Source organism: Diabrotica undecimpunctata, chromosome 5 (assembly GCF_040954645.1).
Source record: "Diabrotica undecimpunctata isolate CICGRU chromosome 5, icDiaUnde3, whole genome shotgun sequence".
In the NCBI taxonomy this organism is placed as follows: Eukaryota; Metazoa; Arthropoda; class Insecta; order Coleoptera; family Chrysomelidae; genus Diabrotica; species Diabrotica undecimpunctata.
The window spans coordinates 123,937,264-123,956,096 of NC_092807.1; the positions used below are offsets into that span (position 1 = coordinate 123,937,264).

General features: G+C 32.6%; 1 protein-coding gene across 1 annotated transcript; it reads right to left on the reverse strand.

Moving 5' to 3' along the window:
• Positions 1 to 5,915: 5,915 nt before the first annotated feature.
• On the reverse strand, positions 5,916 to 13,788 carry LOC140440777 (uncharacterized). The gene is made up of 2 exons (XM_072531142.1): positions 13,652 to 13,788; positions 5,916 to 6,953 (listed from the first exon to the last, which is right to left on the reverse strand). Exons 1-2 carry the CDS (start codon positions 13,661 to 13,663, stop codon positions 6,300 to 6,302), a joined length of 666 nt encoding a protein of 221 aa, XP_072387243.1. The 5' UTR covers positions 13,664 to 13,788; the 3' UTR covers positions 5,916 to 6,299.
• Between the last annotated feature and the right edge of the window lie 5,045 nt (positions 13,789 to 18,833).

Sequence of the window (18,833 nt, forward strand, 5' to 3'; positions counted from 1 at the left end):
ATTCCCGGAAAAGTTGTCGTAGCCGTTAAATTAGTATTTTGGGTCCATGTTTGATGAGTTCAGGAGCTACATTTCCTTCCAGGTGATTTGTCATTCTTTAGATGTCTGCATGATGTCTGGTTTCGACTTCTCTCTCATTTATTTTGATTGGTGATCCTATCAGCCTGACGCCTTGTAGACCATAATTCTCTAGCTGTTTAAAGGGCTCTCTTGTCTCAGTTAGTAAATCTTTAAAGTATTCTTCCCAAGTTTGCGGTGATATGGACCGGATAATATCTATTTTTCTGTTGTTTCTTAAATTTTTTAACAGTTTCCAGCTTTCTGAACTTTGGCCTCCACCAATGTATGTATTTAGCATGGTGCACTTTTTTTCCCGGGATTCATTTTTCTTTTGGCATATTTGTCTTCTGACCATCGCTTGCATTCTTTTGTATTCGATTCTGTCTTCCACATTTCTTGTGTTCAGATATTTTTGATACAATTTTCTTTTCTGTATATGATACAAAAGTAGTAACTAATGATTATTCACTGCTAATAGTGTATAAGATACATATATTATTTTACTTAAAAATCAAATAAAAAATGGTTTTAATTTAAAACGAGGCGTAAAAAAGGGGTTATATCTAATAAATGTTTGACGTACAGAAAAAGTAATTTAGGAAGGACTTTGTGTGTAATACAAATCTTCAGAAGCTAAGTGCACAACTAATTCACATTTCAAGGTGTATACTTCTCTACAGTTTTTATACCGAATCAGTTGTTATTGATTTATTTTATAGTTATCGTTTGCTTCTTGATATTAAAGAGTTAAGTGTTACATTATTAGCCTACCGACCACGATATGTACTTTTTATATTCAAGACATCTATTACTATTTTAACTTTATTTATGGGTCAAAATTGGATTCTGCATTTGTTACTCAATCGTTTATTATACCTAAATGTCAGATTTTACAATTTGAAAGAATATCGCTATTACTTCACAATTGAAGAAGTTCAATCGTGATTATCTTATTCCTCCATCTATTACAAACTGGCATTCACGGAAAAGGCAAAACTGGTAGGTGTCGGAGCACTTGCGGACGGAGCATTTGCGGATAAGACAAATTTGGTAAATAAATTCTTATTACGTGAAGGCATATCCGTACAACGTTTTTAACTGCAATAAATAGTAAATAACAATAAAAAAGTAAAGAAATCGTGAGAACGAACTTCCTTTCACACTTCCAGGCTTAGGACTGGCAACCTATAAAATGATTTTTTTTTGTTGATACAAAGAAACTAACTTTATATATTGGCGTGTTTGGAAGTTTTTTTTTTATTTTTTTTTATAATTTATTTTTAATTTTTTTCTATTTTTAAGTTCTTTTATTTTTTTTTCGTTTTTCCTATACCTAGTAACACTTTTTATTCAAACTTATTAATTAAAGCAAGTGTTTTTAAACATCTCTTCACGTCTTTCGTATTTTTAAAAATAAGAAGAGTTTTTTAAATCCTTGCATCTAATCTAAAACAATTCTATTTTTTTTTGTCACTTAGTATTTCGCCAACTGATTGTTGGCTTCATCAGAAGTACAAATTTATTAAAACAAAGAGATAAGCAACATCAAGATAAAATTACATAAATATTTGCTTACCGAGGTAGAATTGTTCACAAAAAAAAGATAAGACAAACATTTGTTTTACACTTCCACAATTAGAATGACAATTTTTGAAATAAGTTAAAATACACATAAAACAACATAAAGTGTATAGTGGAATAGACGAGCTTCTTTAAACTTCTATACAGTGTGTAAAAGCCAAATGGAATAAATTCATTATTTAGGTTACTGTACATATTTATAAAAAATCCCGAAACACGTCAAATTTAAATTATAACTTGACATTCTTTAACGTGAAAATGCAACCCCTACCTTTAACCCCCTTAGAATGACAGGTACAACCCCCAATTTTTAAAATAGGAAGTATAGGCTTGTGATATATAGGCTTTCAAGTTTATTACGATTAATTAAGATAAAATAAATTAAAATCATGTGGTTACCGAAATTCGCTAAAATATACTCAAAACTTATTTCCCGTTTAGGTCTTGATAATGAGAAAGTGAACAAAAACCATAGCAATGTGGTCTTTAGATGGTAACCATTAAAAAACTTTAAAGAATTTCCGTGGCAACATTATTTTAACACGCATTAGTAAATTGTTTTATTTAAGTTGTCAGTATTTTAATTTAAGTAAAATGTTCGTTCAATTCAATTCTGAAGAATGGTTAGATTAACGGAAATGCATAAAATAACAGTTTTACAAATGATTGGTTACGGAGATAACACCCGAACACAACAGGAAGTAACTCGCCTATTTCATGAGAAATTTCCTAATTTACCGCCTATATCCCAAGGAACAATAAGTAAAATAGAGAAGCAGTTTCCCGAGTTTGGTCATGTAAGGCAGATAAAAAAGCAGCTGCCAATGCACTGAGTGATGAACTCAAATTAGATGTGTTGCTTGAGTTTCAGGAAAATTCACATGTATCGAGTAGACAGGTATCCACTACATTCAATGCTAGATATACATCGATAGTAAACATATTAAAAGAAAATAAATTGCATCCCTATAAGATGATACCTACTCAGGAGCTCATGGAAGACGATTTTGATAGGAGAACTTTTTTTTTGTGAGCAAATGATGGACATGTTGGATAACAATATTATCCAATTAGAAGACATTATGTTTTCTGATGAGTGTACATTTTCACTTAACGGTCATGCTAATCGGCAAAATTGCCGCTACTGGGCCACGGAAAATCCTCACTGGATGAGAGAAGAACAATACCCTCAAAAGGTTAATGTTTGGGCAGGGATTGTAGGAAACAATATCATTGGTCCCTTTTTCATTGAGGGCAACTTGAATGGCAACAATTATTTGACACTACTTCAAAATGATGTCATTCCAACGTTGGCAAATTTATATCCTGATCCAGGAAACCCTCAAGTTCCAGCGAATACGATAAGGTTTCAGCAGGATGGAGCACCACCACATTACCAACTTAATGTCCGGCAGTACCTCGATACAATATTTCCCAATCGGTGGATAGGGAGGCGAGGATCGATTGAATGGCCAGCGCGATCACCTGATCTTACATTATTAGATTTCTTTTTATGGGGATATGTGAAGAGCCATGTGTACAAAACTAAACCTTCTGATTTAAATGACTTAAAAGAACGAATAACGCTTGCGATTAGGTCGATCACGCCTGTTATGTTAAATAATGTTAGAAGACAGTTTTATTCGTGATTAGGATGTTGCCAAGACGTTCGCGGTGAACATTTTGAACATCTTATTCATTAACATTCACAGTTATTTTTCGTGTTCTACATTTTATTACGTTTTGCATTACATTTTAGTTTTTGATTGTATTGTAGCGAATTTCGGTAACCACATGATTTTAATTTATTTTATCTTAATTAAGTTTAATAAACTTGAAAGCGACAACATTTTTGAATGGAGAATAAAAAGACCTTTCAAACGATATATCACAAGCCTATACTTCCTATTTTAAAAATTAGGGGTTGTACCTGTCAGTCTAAGGGGGTTGAAGGTAGGGGTTGCATTTTCACGTTAAAGAATGTCAAGTTATAATTTAAATTTGATGTGTTTCGGAATTTTTTATAAATATGTACAGTAACCTAAATAATGAATTTATTCCATTTGGCTTTTACACACTGTATATAAAATAAGGTAGCAGGTATACCGTAAATTAATTTTGACTTAAATTAATTGCAGAATATTGCTGTAGATACTGCTTAGCTGATTCGTATCTGCTTTGTAATTTATTACATTTTTTGTGTTAGCAATATAACATATTTCCAGAAACAGCCTGTTTTTATAATTAGTTGCTGTTTGTAGGATTTCAACATTGGTATAGTCAAATTTGTGACCTGTGTTGATGGAGTGTTCGACAACAGCGCATGTGTTTTTAACGCCTCGTCCTTTGTCAAATACTCTTTTCATTGCATTATTCTTCTAAAAAACATTTATATTTAACCCTCAGATACACTAGTTAGTTTTGACATTGTTTCTTTGTTCACCAACATTCCCATCGATGAAACCATTTCCATCTTGGACTCTAAACACCAAATTCCCCTAGACACATTATCTCTGATAAAACACTGCATGTCTAATACATACATTTCATTCCTTTGCATAATTTATAAAGGTACTAGTAAGAATTTTTATAAACAATTAAACGCATCTCGAAAACGAATTGACTGATCTGATCTTACGAAGTCTCATTCTATTCGTAATTAAAAGAGCTACAATATAATGATTTTTGTATAAAGAAGCGTAGCTCAAATTAAAGCTTATGCACTTTCATAATATTATACTCATTTTATACTAAAATGCTGATTTGATATAATAAAAATAAAAATAATCAAAAAACACCATTTTTGCACCTTAAAAGAGCCTTAAAAAATTATAACCAACAGTTTGTAGGTACTTGCGTATACTTGTAGGTCACTCAAGGCATTGCACTTTATAACAATGCGATGGTTTCAAAAATTCACTAATTAATGCTCAAAATTACTTATTTTTGTCTTTACAGCTTGGACTATAACTACATGCAGCAGAGTTATTTGTAATAAAACTCCGGAACAAGGTTATTCAATGTTAAATCTCCAATAAATTGTCTGTCTGGTTAATTTAAGTATTTCTTAGTAGTTCAGAAGCACGTGGGTATCTCTTAGAATCTTTTACAATTGGAAAATCGAATCATGTCACTGATTTTTGCTCAAATATTGATTACATTTGAAAATGAAATGAAATTATTTAAATAAATTTTAAGTCAAAAGTTACTGCTGTTATTAATCTCTGTTTCAGGACCTGGCGACAGGAAGAGTCAAGTTCTGGGAGGAAAAAGAACCGAGAGAGATTATTTTATGCTTGGCCTATTTTTTTTTTCAGGCAATTTAGCAGCGACACCGACCAATGAAGTTAAGGAGTTGATGAGCCAGTGTAGGAAAATAGGGATGCAGCTGTTCATCGGCCGTGACGACAACGCACACGAAAGGATCTGGGGAAGCACGAACACGAACACGAACAAAAGGGATAAGTTATTAATGAAATTGATTAGGACTAATTATTTAAACATACTAAATGTAGGCAAAAACCTACTTTCATAACTAAAATTAGAAAGAAAATAATAAACATAAAAGTAGCCTCAAATTTCCTGCGTAATTTTATGTGAAAATGGCCTTTCTCTAAAGGGGAGAGCTGTTTACACCGTATATACATAACATACACCGTCGAGGTTAAACTTACTTAACGGAGCCCACGCACTAGGTACTAACTGGAGAGCTTATAAATAAGATCTAGACCACCATCTGTCTAGGGCAAGGAGTACTATAAATGACGCCACAGATATAGAAATGGCAGTGGATGATCTAAAGGATGCTGTCAATATAGCATTCCAAACAAACCTGTCCTCTTATGGAAAGGAGTTTTACCACTATAACCTGGTGAACTAAAGATCTATGTATATTGAAGAAAAACACAAGGAAGATATTCAACAAGACCAAAGTAACCTGGCAGTGGGAAGAATACAAACGCTGTGACAAAATTGAAAGCATTTATGCTTGTACTAGACTTCAAAGGATGCTCCCAAGGGAGAAAACATAACCAATAATCTTAATCCTAAATTATATGGGTGAGTATACCAATACAGGAAGAGACACGACTCTTCACGGTGCACTTCTTTAAATCAGCAATTCAATGGGCATCACCAGAAAAAGGAGTTTTAGAGAGGGCCTCAAGAAATAACTGGTAGACAGTCAAAAATATTAAACAAAATGTAAAGACTTGCATTTTTGGGGATACGTGGTTCTATGTGTTTTGGAAAAAAAATCATGTAAAAAAAATTGCTTTAAAATTGTTTATATTTATTAAGTACTCATCAGTCTGTTACACCTTAGTACAAAGTTTTCCCAAATTTAAAAAATAATAAATACAGCACAAATATTGTATTGAGTAAAAAATTTATATCAACAAAAAACCTCATTGTATCTTATATAATATACCACTTTATAAAATTCTATAGTTTACTATATAAGTCGTCTTTATACAACACAGCCATTCCACAGAAATGCACACGAAAAGAAGGTAGAATAAAATTTTTTCCCACAATATAGTAAATATTATTAGCACATTTGAAATACAAACTATATTGCAAGTATAAGCATAATAAATTTAAATTAAAACAGTGTTCTTATTTTCATTCTTCCTTCATTTAAATCACTCATACCCTACTTAAGCTTTTTTGAAGCTAAATTGGAAACCATCAGGTGACCTGTTTAAAGATAATTTACCAGGGGGGTAAAATCTGTGTGGAGGTGGTGTAGTAGGGTTATATTGTGGTTGAGGTCTGTATTGAGGTTGGGGTTGGGGTTGAGGTTGGTATTGGGGTTGTGGCTGATATTGAGGTTGTGGCTGATATTGCGGTTGAGGTTGATATTGAGGTTGTGGTCTATACTGTGGTTCTGGTTGGTATTGGGGCTGTGGCCTGTATTGTGGTTGTGGTTGTTGCTGATATTGGGATTGTGGTCTAGAATACTCCGGAGGATTGTATTGTGGTAAAGGTTGGTAAGCAGGTGTTGGAGCTACTGGTAATACTGTTGGAATTGGTTGAGGAATGCCATCTCCTGTTGCCATAAAACCATCTTTTCCAGCCGTGTAAGAAACAGTGTGCCTCTGACCGTTGGGATCAACGTAAGAGTAGGAACCTTGACGTGTACCGTCTGGTGAGCTTACTTCTTTGAAGTTAACGCCGTCTTCTTGTTGATATTGAGCACCAAAACGACCGTCCGCTTGAAGGTACCTATCTTCCGCCAAAATTGCAGCGGTTCTTGGATCACCTTGGTAGCCCTGGGCCAAAACGGTTGAAATAAGGGCTAAGGATATGACCTAGAACAATTAAATATTATTTTTATAAGGTTAAATGCTCGAATAAATGAACTTTGATCAAATGAAAGGCAGATATCGAGCAAACTTTTCTTAATTTAATCTAGCCCAAGTACTTTCGCTATCTAAAGCATCATTGAAAGCATTGACGAAATGCCCCTGATGAAAGTACTTGGGCAAGATCAAATTAAGAAAAGTGTGCTCGATATCTGCCTTTCATTTTATTAAAGTTAATTAAATATTAGAACAAAACGTTTACGATTTTAAAAATATTTATATATATATATATATATATATATATATATATATATAATAATAATAATAATAATAATAATAAATACTAATAGTAATAGTAATAAATACTAGTTAATAAAATTACTAAGCAAACAACACTTATTGATGTGGCGATACCCAACACCAATAACTTACGTGTTAAATACAACGAAAAGATCGCCAAGTACAGAGATCTAGAAATACAAATCAGGAGACAATGGAGAATGGAAAGTACCCAGACGATACCTATTATTCTTTCTACCACTGGAGTCATCCCGAAGAGCCTCCTAGAAAACATAAAAAAGCTGGGTCTAAATGAACATCTATATAAGATTATGCAGAAAGCTGTGTTACTTTCGACGTCCAGATGCGTACGAAAATTTTTGGGAGATACACCGACATACCAAGTCACCTAGGACTCGATAACATGGAAAGAGTCCCACCAGAGCTCAATCCTTTTGATACCGTAGGTATCTGGGACGAGTGAATTTTCCCCTTAGAGGGAGTGTGAGCCGTATGGCTAAATCTGGAATAATAATAATAAACACGACACGCGATGAAGTAAAGAGACGCATAGCACTATGAAACAGAAATCTCCATGGACTCCAAAAATATTTGTGAAATAAAAACCTAAAACGTGCACCAAAGTTTAACATTTACAAGACCTTAATAAGACCAGTTTTGATATATGGAGCTGAAACATGGATTTTATCCGAAAACGATGACAGAATACTTGGTATTTTTCAGAGGATTTCGAAGCTTTTCGGGGACGTGTGTCAGATATTGTGCAGTTTATTAGGGTGCAGAAATTGAGATGGGCTAAACACATTGCTAGGATGGCAGATAATAAGTATACAAAAAGATTGACATTCTTAAATATAGAGGCCAGAAACAGTAGAGGACGACCGCTTAGAAAAAGCATTGATGATGCGAAAGGAAACCTCAATATTCTAAGAGCAAGAAGATGGAGGGAAGTTGCTAGGAATCGACGGGAGTAATATTTTGTCAACAATCATCATTATCACGTAGCGCTACAACCCTGGGTGATTTTTTAATTTTTTGATACAATTTTTTGATTTTATGTCTTTCTGATTCTGTCTTTTATTTCTTGAGTAACATCGTTGTCAGCTGTGATTACGGCCTCCAGATACTTAAAACGTTGTACTCTTTTAAAATCGAAGGTGTTGATCGTCACATTTTGTCCTATTCTGTCTCTTCGTGTAGTTCTATTTATACACATATATTTTGTCTTCTCTTCATTAATCTTCAGCCCTACTTCACTTGTTACTCCTTCCACCTTGGTGAAAATGTCTTTCGTGGATAGGATGGAGTCTCCAACGAGATCTATGTCATCTGCATATTCGAGTAACAGCTTGGGACCTTGAACCGATAGCAATTCTGTTTTTATTCCGGCCGACCTCATGGCTTTCTCTAATACACGGTTAAAAAGTAGTGGAGATAACGCATCAAACTGTTTGAATCCACTGTTGATTCCAAAGCTGCCAGATAGTTTATTATTTACACGTACTTTACATATTCCACCCTCCATACAGACTTTGGTCATCCGAATGGGTTTGTTTGGTATTGAGAGCTCCGCCATGGCATTCCATACTTGGCTTCTTTCTACGCTATCATATGCCTGCTGAAAGTCTATGAAAAGATTGTGTATGTGTCTGATATACTTCCAACCCTTTTCTAGAAATTGTCTCAGAGTGAATAGTGGATCTATTGTTGATCTGTTTGCCCTAAAATCGGCTTGATATTCGCCTAGGACATTTTCAGCATAAGGGATTAGTCTACTAAGAATGGTGTTTGAGATGGTTTTATATGCCGTGTTTAGGAGTGAAATTCCTCTAGAATTCGCGCATTTTGTTTTGTCCCCTTTTTTTGTGGATGGGCACTATTATGTTTTCCTTTCATCGTGCTGGTATCCTTTCTTCTAACCATTTTGTCAACAAGCAGGCCATTATCTACAGGGGATTGCCGAGCCAAGTATATTCATGATTAAAATAAAAATAAATCTATCAAACGATATTTATTTATATTTTCTAATTAATTTAAAGAGTAGGTAAAAGAAGAGTAGGCAGAAGTGCCATGTCATGGCTTCGCAATATCAGAACTTGGATAGGCATAAACGAGAATTATTAAGAGTGGCGTAGAATAGAGAACATTTTGATTTAGTTATCGCAAACCACTAATAATTTAGTGCACCAGAAAAAAAAGAAGAAATAATTTAACATTTAGTCTGATTAACAGGTCTGTCAGAAATAAACAACGTATGCTTTGTTAATACGTTAACAGGTGGCGTTAGGAGCAAACAATAATTTATTGAATTTGTATCAAATATAAAAAATAACTAAATATTAAAATTACTTTATTCAATTTTAAAAATATTATTTTCTAGCTTCGCGCTAGTCTTCGGTACCGCCTACTGTTCCACTTTTTTTATTTTAATTATTAATTTCCAAATGGGGATTGTTATTGTATGTTACTATTAGGGTATATAGCCAAGTTAATTTGTAACAGATGATATCGATGGATGTCTACCTGATTATGTTATTTAACCATTAGAGCAACTAGTGATCAACAATCAACATCTCTTTAGCTTTTAAAATTATCCTTTTGATTTCTTAATTAAAATTAAGAATAAATTATGTTTTCTTCGTTTTTCAAAACTTTTATTATATTTAATATAAATCTATTTTGATTGGAGCTAAAGCAATCTTAGCTTAATTGCATCTTAGATTTAAGATGCAATGAATATAAATATCTCGGATCTATAATATCTAAAAAAGGTACTACCAAAAGAGACATCGAAAACAGAACGCAGCAGGGAAAAAAGCGGTAAACATTCTAAACTCTCTACTATGGTCTAAAGATATTAGACAAGAAACGACATTGACAATCTATCGAACCTTGGTAGAGCCTATTATGACTTATGGGGCAGAAGTTTGGCAGATCACGAAAAAAGATAAAAAAAGAATAGAAGTAGTAGAATTGGATTTTCTAAGGAGAGCGTGTGGTGTATCCAAAAAAGATTACATCAGAAATGAAGATATTAGAAGGATGACAAATACTGTATATTCCAGTGTAGACAGAATTGAAACGAGACAACTAGTGTGGTATGGTCACGTGAAGCGAATGAATGAAGATAGATGGCCAAAGAGAGCTTTAAATTACATACCACAACAAAGAAGAAGAATGGAAAGGTCTTCAGTTGCCTGGGAAGAAAATTTACGGCACATAATGAGAGATAGAGACATCAAAGAAGACGAATGGATGGACAGAAAACGATGGCGGTCGAAATGCGAGAGGTGGCAGACGCTGTAGGAACATATAATATATATATATATATATATATATATATATATATATATATATATATATATATATATATATATATATATATATATATATATATATATATATATATATATCTATATATGTACGTTTAGGCATACGCGTTATGAAATAAAAAAGAACGCTTATTTTCTGTACGTTAAAATAGTCTATTGTAAAATATTTCTTGAGTAGGTTAGTCCCAAGATATGGTTCGATAAAGTGTGATGCTTGCAAGAATTTTTAGTAACTATTATGGATATTTTTTTAATTTCTAGTTTTATAACTTCTTTCCGCGTATATTTAGATATATATGTTACGAGCAAAGCCCGAAGTTGAACAATCCTCGCATTTTACGGAAATTATGATCAAAATTAGAAATGATTATCGAAACGCCCATCGATTATTATTGACAAGTGACACACCAAATCAAAAATCAAACATTTCTTGTTAATTATTTGATATTTTTATATTTTCTATTCATTTATAGAGTTGTTTTTTTTTGAATCTACAATGTGATAAAATTCTATGTCAAACTAAAATATAAATAATGAGAAAAAATTGGTCTGCAATAGAGTGATTATGTTAGTGAAACATTTCAAAACTCCAAGAGATAGGTACAACACTACAATACAGGGAAGATATTTGTGAAATATGTAAGATTTTCAAGAGATGTGTATCATAATTTAAAATATTTAATACTATAAGTCAGAAGAAAAGAACCCTAATTAATTATGGAGTTATAACCTCATTTATGTTAGTTTGTCTTTAATAACAAATGGGGAATAATCGTAAAATCGATATGAATCGATATCTGTCATATTCTCCCTAACTTTGACTCATTGCTACTTATTGAATCTGAAACCATATCTTGGTTACCTAATGTCCTAGATTATGTTACAATACACTATTTTAGAGTACAGAAATTAAGCCTTTTTTTTATTTTGTAATGCATATTAGCTACGTTATAATGAGAAATCTAAAAAATAGCAGTAAAATTTAGCAAAAATCATTAAAACTAGTAATAAAACCTTTTACAATAAACCGTTTTAAAGATAGTTGATTTTTCTTTCTATTAAATGTTGCATTGTATATACCTAAAGTTGCACAGAAAAAAAGATAAGACAATTTTAAGACATTAGCATTATGTCTCGCAGAACAGAAGAGGCGGCAGAAATATATTCACAATTAAAAACATGGGCAAAAGAGACGGACTAGAAATTAATATTCAAAAGACAAAAAAACACAGGCAAGAGTTAGGGAAAACAGACGCACAGTTGAATTAGAGGACGATATTGAACCTGTAGAAAGTTTCACATATCTGGGAGTTGCATTATATACGGATGGAACAGAAGAACCAGAAATTCAAGTAATAATGGTAAAGGGAAACAAAGATTACTTTTGAATCGCCCATGTGTTCCGCTCCACAAGCGGAAGCGGACAGGGTCTACAAAACTATTATCAGACCAATAGTATGTTATGGTTGTGAGTATGGATATCTAGGTACAACCATGAACTCTACCAACTGTTTAAAGAGGCACCGAACTCAAAATTCGTTAAACTTAGCTGACGCGCAAAATTTACTAGACGTGAGAACCTAGAGGAGATCGGCGCGGGACCGGCAAGGTGGGAGGCATTATTTGGAAGAGGACAAGGAGAGAGAGAGGGAGCTGTATGCATGTGAAAGTTAGACAATGAATCAAAAAGAAAAAAAAGTTAGAAATTTGAGAGAGAAAAGAGAAAAAAATCATGAGAAAAGTTTTTGGTGGGATATAGAAAGCTAATGGGAAATGGTTCAGAAGAACAAATCAGGACCTAATGGAGATATATAAGAGACCCAAAATAACGCAAAAAACCAGATCACATAGAGGTAAATGATTGGGACAAGTTTTACGAATGCGAACAGAAAAAAACCAAGCAGGAGAACAGGGGAAGAAAAAAAGAGGGAGACCCTGAAGGAAGTGGTTTGATGCCGTCCGAACCGAAAGAAATGGGAACAAGAGACTGGAAAATACAAGTGAAGTACCGTAAAAAGTGGAAAAAACTAGTCAGGACTATCGAAGCCAAGAACTTCTAGCGCCTTCAGTGCTACTATATATATATATATATATATATATATATATATATATATATATATATATATATATATATATTATATATATATATATATATATATATATATATATATATATATATATATATTCTCCAAATTTATGTACTTAGAGGTAATAACTAAATGTATAAATGAAAAAATTTAATTTAATTAATTACAACAATAAAGGAAAATATTATTCAGACCTATATGTTTTAATTTATCTATTGAAAATAAAAATATGAACAAATTCTGAAAGTTGATTACCTAGTGCTAAATGGGATAGTGAAGGTCAAAGAGAAAAGGAAGTATGATATCACAGGAATAAATCATTTGTAGTATATGAACAAACAGAGAAATAGTATTGGAATTAGAATAAGTTCTATTAGTAGATTAAAATAATATTCATAAAGTTGCTGAAAGATCCACCAATAATATATACACATCAATAAACTAAGGCACACATATTTAATTATATAAAATGTAATAAATAGAATAATAAAGGCAGTTACGAGCTATCACCAGTATGTAAAAGATCCGCACATCAATTATAATTGTTAAGTTAATAAAAATATTAAAGAAGAATAACGGAAAATGTTTTAGAAGAAAAAAATAATATAAAAGCCCATCAAATGAAAATATACTTGAAAATTTTTAAAAAACATATTTTTTAATTATTAAAAAAGATACTTTGAAAATAATTTCATTGATTTGCTACTAAAATTAAACTATAAAATTATAAATTATAATTTAAATATTATTTATTAAACAGTTAATGATTATAAGAGCAATTGGTAACAGGTAAACGCAAAAGAATGCGGTATTGCATTATGCTCTTAACAAAGAAAATATAAGGTTAACCACTTGCCAACAAGAACCTTTCACCCGGATATCACCGCAGGAATATAATTTCCTGATATTCGAAACTGCCACCAAAATTTCACAAAATTATAATTAATCGTGTCAATTTTATTTTTAATATTTTTTGAATACTCACAAATTTCAACATGATAGAGTTTTTCCGGAGTCTATCAAAAGGTAAAACTATTACTAGTGCCCCTCCAGCTGTTAATTTAGTTATATAGCAAGGGGTAACCTTGGGTACTGCGACCGTGGAACACTCCTTGTATTATGGCGTGGTACTACTAACTATTCTCTGTACTTCGACTTATTTCTGCAAAATACTCGATTTTGGTGTGGTCAAATACTAAATAATTTGAATAAGCGAATTGATTACAATAAAGTAACAAAAGTATATTTATATTGATTTATTATCATTATATTATGAGGAATGTACCAAAAATATTCCTCATAAGCTACAATATACCAAGATTTTAAAAGCGATTTATGGCTATGGGTAACGGGAACAGTCATTTGTCACTTAAGGGATTGCGAATTGAATTAAAATTGTAGATTGGTACCTTTCAAAGTGAAATAGTTTGTAATGGTTTTTTAATAGCAATGAAACATCAAATTTTACAAAAACTCAGGGTATTTTAAGCAAAAATAATAATGTATATGCCCCGGGGAGACCGGGGCAGCGAGGACCAGCTAAGCAAAATATCTTTATATAATTTCTGTTAATTGTGGTATATAAAAAATAGTGTATAACTCTATGGTATAAATATGTTATTATGTTATAAAATGCAAAATAAATTTAAACATTTGTAGAAAAAAAAATATAAAATTGTTCCATGTTTCATGTGGTCATCCATGCCCCATATGTTTTGGCAAGTAGGTCCACCTGATTAAAAAAAAAGTAAGAAGGTAATGAAGATGGTTAACACAATCACAATTCACAGATAAACTCATTATCATCCTCTTCTGTCCCGCAAATTCTTCGTGGGCCCTCCGATGACAAGTTTGGCACCTAATCCAACCTTCGTCTTGTTTGCTTTCTTTATACGTGCTATGACAAAAAGTGCACAGGCACTCGTTTTTATTCACTCTTTCACTATTGCTACTTTGATCACTTTTTTCAATCATTTTCAATTCAGTCCAGGATTTCTTTGTAAAAAACCTTGTAGCCAATCTTCTCCAGAAATTTTTTTAGTTTTATTAAATGTATGCTTAATGTTTAGCCTTTCTGCAAGTTCATAGGCTATGCGTCTAACATCTAATGGATTAAGACGATAAAAACTGGACTGCATCTCTAACAAATGTGTTACTACTAACTGTTCATTGGGATCAGAAAAACCAGGATTGTATTTGATAAGCAATTGCCCAGGGATGTTTTCTTCTATTTGCTTCATTCGTCTAAGTAAACAAGTTTTTGATGTTTTAAATCTCCTACCAGCCAAACCAAAAATAGCCAAACACATAAAAAACAAAGAAATAACACCTAGGCAAATATATTAAAAACAACAAGAGCCAAAATAAAAAACACTTACACAGTGGTGTGTACAAACTTAAATGTAGCGACTGCCCAAAAACTTACATCGGTCAAACTGGTAGAAATTTTAACAAACGAATAGCAGAACATAAAAGGGCTTTCAATAATAGAAAAACAGATTCTACATACGCACTTCACCTTCTAGATCATAATAATTCTTTTAATGACGAATTTAAAATTCTTCACATTCAAAATAAAGGTCTTAAACTATCTTTGTTAGAATCTATGGAAATCAACAAATTAAAAAACACAGATATAATTCTGAATGACCAACTTGAGACAAACAGTTCTCCCCTCCTCAACCTATTTCATTAGAGACTATAAAGTGTAAACGCATGCCAAACATAACATAGATCACTTAAGAAAGACAATCAGCCGAAACAGCTGTAGTGATAAGAGTTTAAAATAAATTTTGTGGAAGTTTTGAATACAAAGTTTTCAGTGTTTTATTGTTACATAAAATGAATTTCCATCAAGTAACGGTCGAATCCCTTAATTAATTTATAACTTTTTAGTGAAAGTTTTAATATTTAGTTGCTATATTAAAAATGAGAGGTTTTTAAAAATTAATAGCACGTATGAAGGCTAAGTTATACTTGGAAAAGCCACATCGAATGGCTGTTTAGCAAATTGTTTTTCACATAATTTGTTATGAATCCGGTTTTTACAATCGGATCAAAATTTAACAAACGCCATTTTGTTCAGTTTTTTAAAAGGAACAATTATCATTTTGGTAAAATTAAATATATCTCATATACTCAAACCACTCTGGCTTCTACAGCATATTTTGTATTTATAAAATAATAACTATACTGATGGCCAAAAAAAAATGCAACAATATATGTATGCGGTTATTTTTGTTTGGATCAAAAATATTTCTTTGTAAGTCTTATCTAAAAATATATATGTGATAAAATTTTTACCTCGCTATCTATTCTTTAACTGAAGTTTTTTACAGAAAAAATTTAAAATGCCAAGAGTTCGCGTTTGTCGGCAATTTCGTCGCTTAAGCGACTTCGAACAAGGAAGCATTGAGGCATTAAAGAGGTCGGTTTTGGTTTACGGGAAATTTCCCGAAGAGTTGAAGCTAATCCATCTACAGTGTTAAGAGGTTGGAGGAGGAAGTCGGCAGATGGGAATTATCGTTATCGTGGAGGGTCTGGACGTCCTAGAATATTGCTCTCAGAAATAGACGGGACAATGTACACCAAGTAAGAGATGATTTAATAGTAGCTACAGAAAGGATAGTCTCAAGAAGAACAGTTTATTAAAGATTAATTGGAATGAGACTGAGATCTTACCGTCAGCTTTTGGTGTTACCTTTGACACCACAGCACAAGGCTCGACTTCAAGTCTACTTCAGCAATGAATCTAGGTTTTGTTTGGATTGCTCTGATGGGCGCATAAAGGTAAGATGTTTTAGAGATGAGAGAGGAAATATAGACTTCACTGTTGAACGTCATACGATAGGACAACCAAGCATTATGGTGTAGCGTGCTATATGTTTGGGAAGCAGATAAACTCTAGTTCTTATTAACGGTATTCTAACAGCTCGACGTTGTATTGGTAAAGTACTGCAACCGGCTTTACATTCCTATCTACAAACCATTCCAAATGCAATATTTTAACAGGATAACGCAAGACATCATATTGCCCATGAAACCATGGAGTTCATACAAAAATCTGGTTTAGAGACTTTCTAGTGGCCATCAAGATCAGTTAATTTGTCACCCATCGAACATGTGAGACATGCTAGAGCAAAACCTAAATGGACTGCCTCGTCTTTCAGTAAACTTAGAAGATCTGTGGCATGCCATAAGAAGAATCTAGATAAGTATTCCGCAATATGATATAGACCACTTAATTCGATCAATGCCCCATAGAGTAACTTAGTGTATAAAAAATAAAGAGGGAGCCACTGATTATTAATTTTCTAACAAAAATGACGTTGCAAATTTGTTTATAATGTTATTAAATAATAAGAATATTATAATATATACTTTTATACATAAATATTTAAAACGTATTTGTCTTTCTAGGTACTGATTTTTTTGTCATCGGTATACATAATATATCTCTATAACACACTCAGCCTATCAGTGCTGACATATGGGTCGGAAACATAAGCTATTTGAAAAGCAGATCCATTTATCGTAAAAATAATATTTGATATAATCTGCAGAAATGACATTCGGAGAAGGTGATATTACTTTGTTTTAATTGTTGTGTTGAAAAAAAAATGAATTTTCTGTTATTCAGTTGCTAGGTGAATAAAATAGAAAGCTAATTTTTCTACTGTATGGATGCTGAAAATATAAAGCTAATCTAGACGCTAAAAGCAGATACCGCAACGAGGCAATCCATCGATGCAAAAGCTACGAGATATAGCTTCGACAATAAATTCAAAATTAATATACCAGGTAGGAAAGACTAGAAGAAAGGTGTACCCATACAAACGGAAGCTACTTGGTACAATGATGGCTCACAAACATCGAAGGGTGTAAGAGCTGGTATAGTAGGGACAAAAGAAGAGATACATCTTTCTGTCTTCAAAAGAAGTATATCTAAGGATGTCACCATTTTCCAGGCGGAAATAACAGCAATCCATCACTGCGTGTAGAAAATATAAAAGCAGAAAAAACGTACCTTTCAAGTGCCATTTTCGCAGATAGCTAGGCAGCGCTTAACGCACTCAATTCTGTAGAGGTCAATTCTAAGCTAGTATCAGATTGTGTGGGTGCCCTCAATAAACTAGAAGACCGTAGCAAGATAACGGTAGCCTAGATACCAGGGCAAGAGGGTCAAAAGCGATATGAAAAAGGAGATGAATGGCCAAACAAGGATCATTATTGCCATTCATTAGACCGAAATCATTCTACAATATAGCAAAGGCAATAAAAAAAACGGCTACAAGAAAGTGGGTAGCTCACAAATTTCTGGAATGGTGGAGAGTTTAACTAGGACAAAGAAGCGCGAAACACTTCATTTTAGAATATTCGCCAAAATTTATAGCAGACCTATATTTTTAAATACTTATGAATATTGCATTTTAATTTGTATTGTATTATTATATTGAATTATGTTGCAGTGTATTGTATTGTATTTTTATATTAATAACAAAATAAACAATGAATTTTACTGCAGAGTATGTGTAAAAAATTTTTGCATTCAGCTCCTTTCATACATATATGAAAATAAAAATATACATTTTCATCAAAATATTGTTTCAATCCTTCATTTACTATACTTCTATTACAGGTCAAATGTTGTTTATTAATTGTTAGTAAGTTGTTATTAATTCTGTTTCTCTTTCTGCTATGTCTTACCTATAGCATTACATATGTAGTAATTGTGCAGATTGACTCCCAAATAAATTTGTAACGGCGAATGCGTGTATAGAAGTGTAACTTCTACCGGGAGTACCACTGGACTGCCACACCCGTTTTTTGGATAACAAATCAATTATATCTAGCTTTTAATTTGGTTTTAGAAAAAAATACTCGACAACTAAAGCTTATAGAACATATTGTTCACGGTCTTAATGCAGGTAAACCTACTAATGGATTAATGTGTGACCTTACAAAAGCTTTTGATTGTGTGGATATTCAAACACCATTGATGAAATTGGAGTATTATGGAAGAATAGGTACCATACGCGACCTTTTAAAATCACATCTTACAGGAAAAACACATATTGTTGCATTTAATAATCAAGAATCCAATCCTCTACCACTTTCAACCGTAGTACCACAAGGATCAGTTTTGGGACCCCTGCTATTCTTGATAT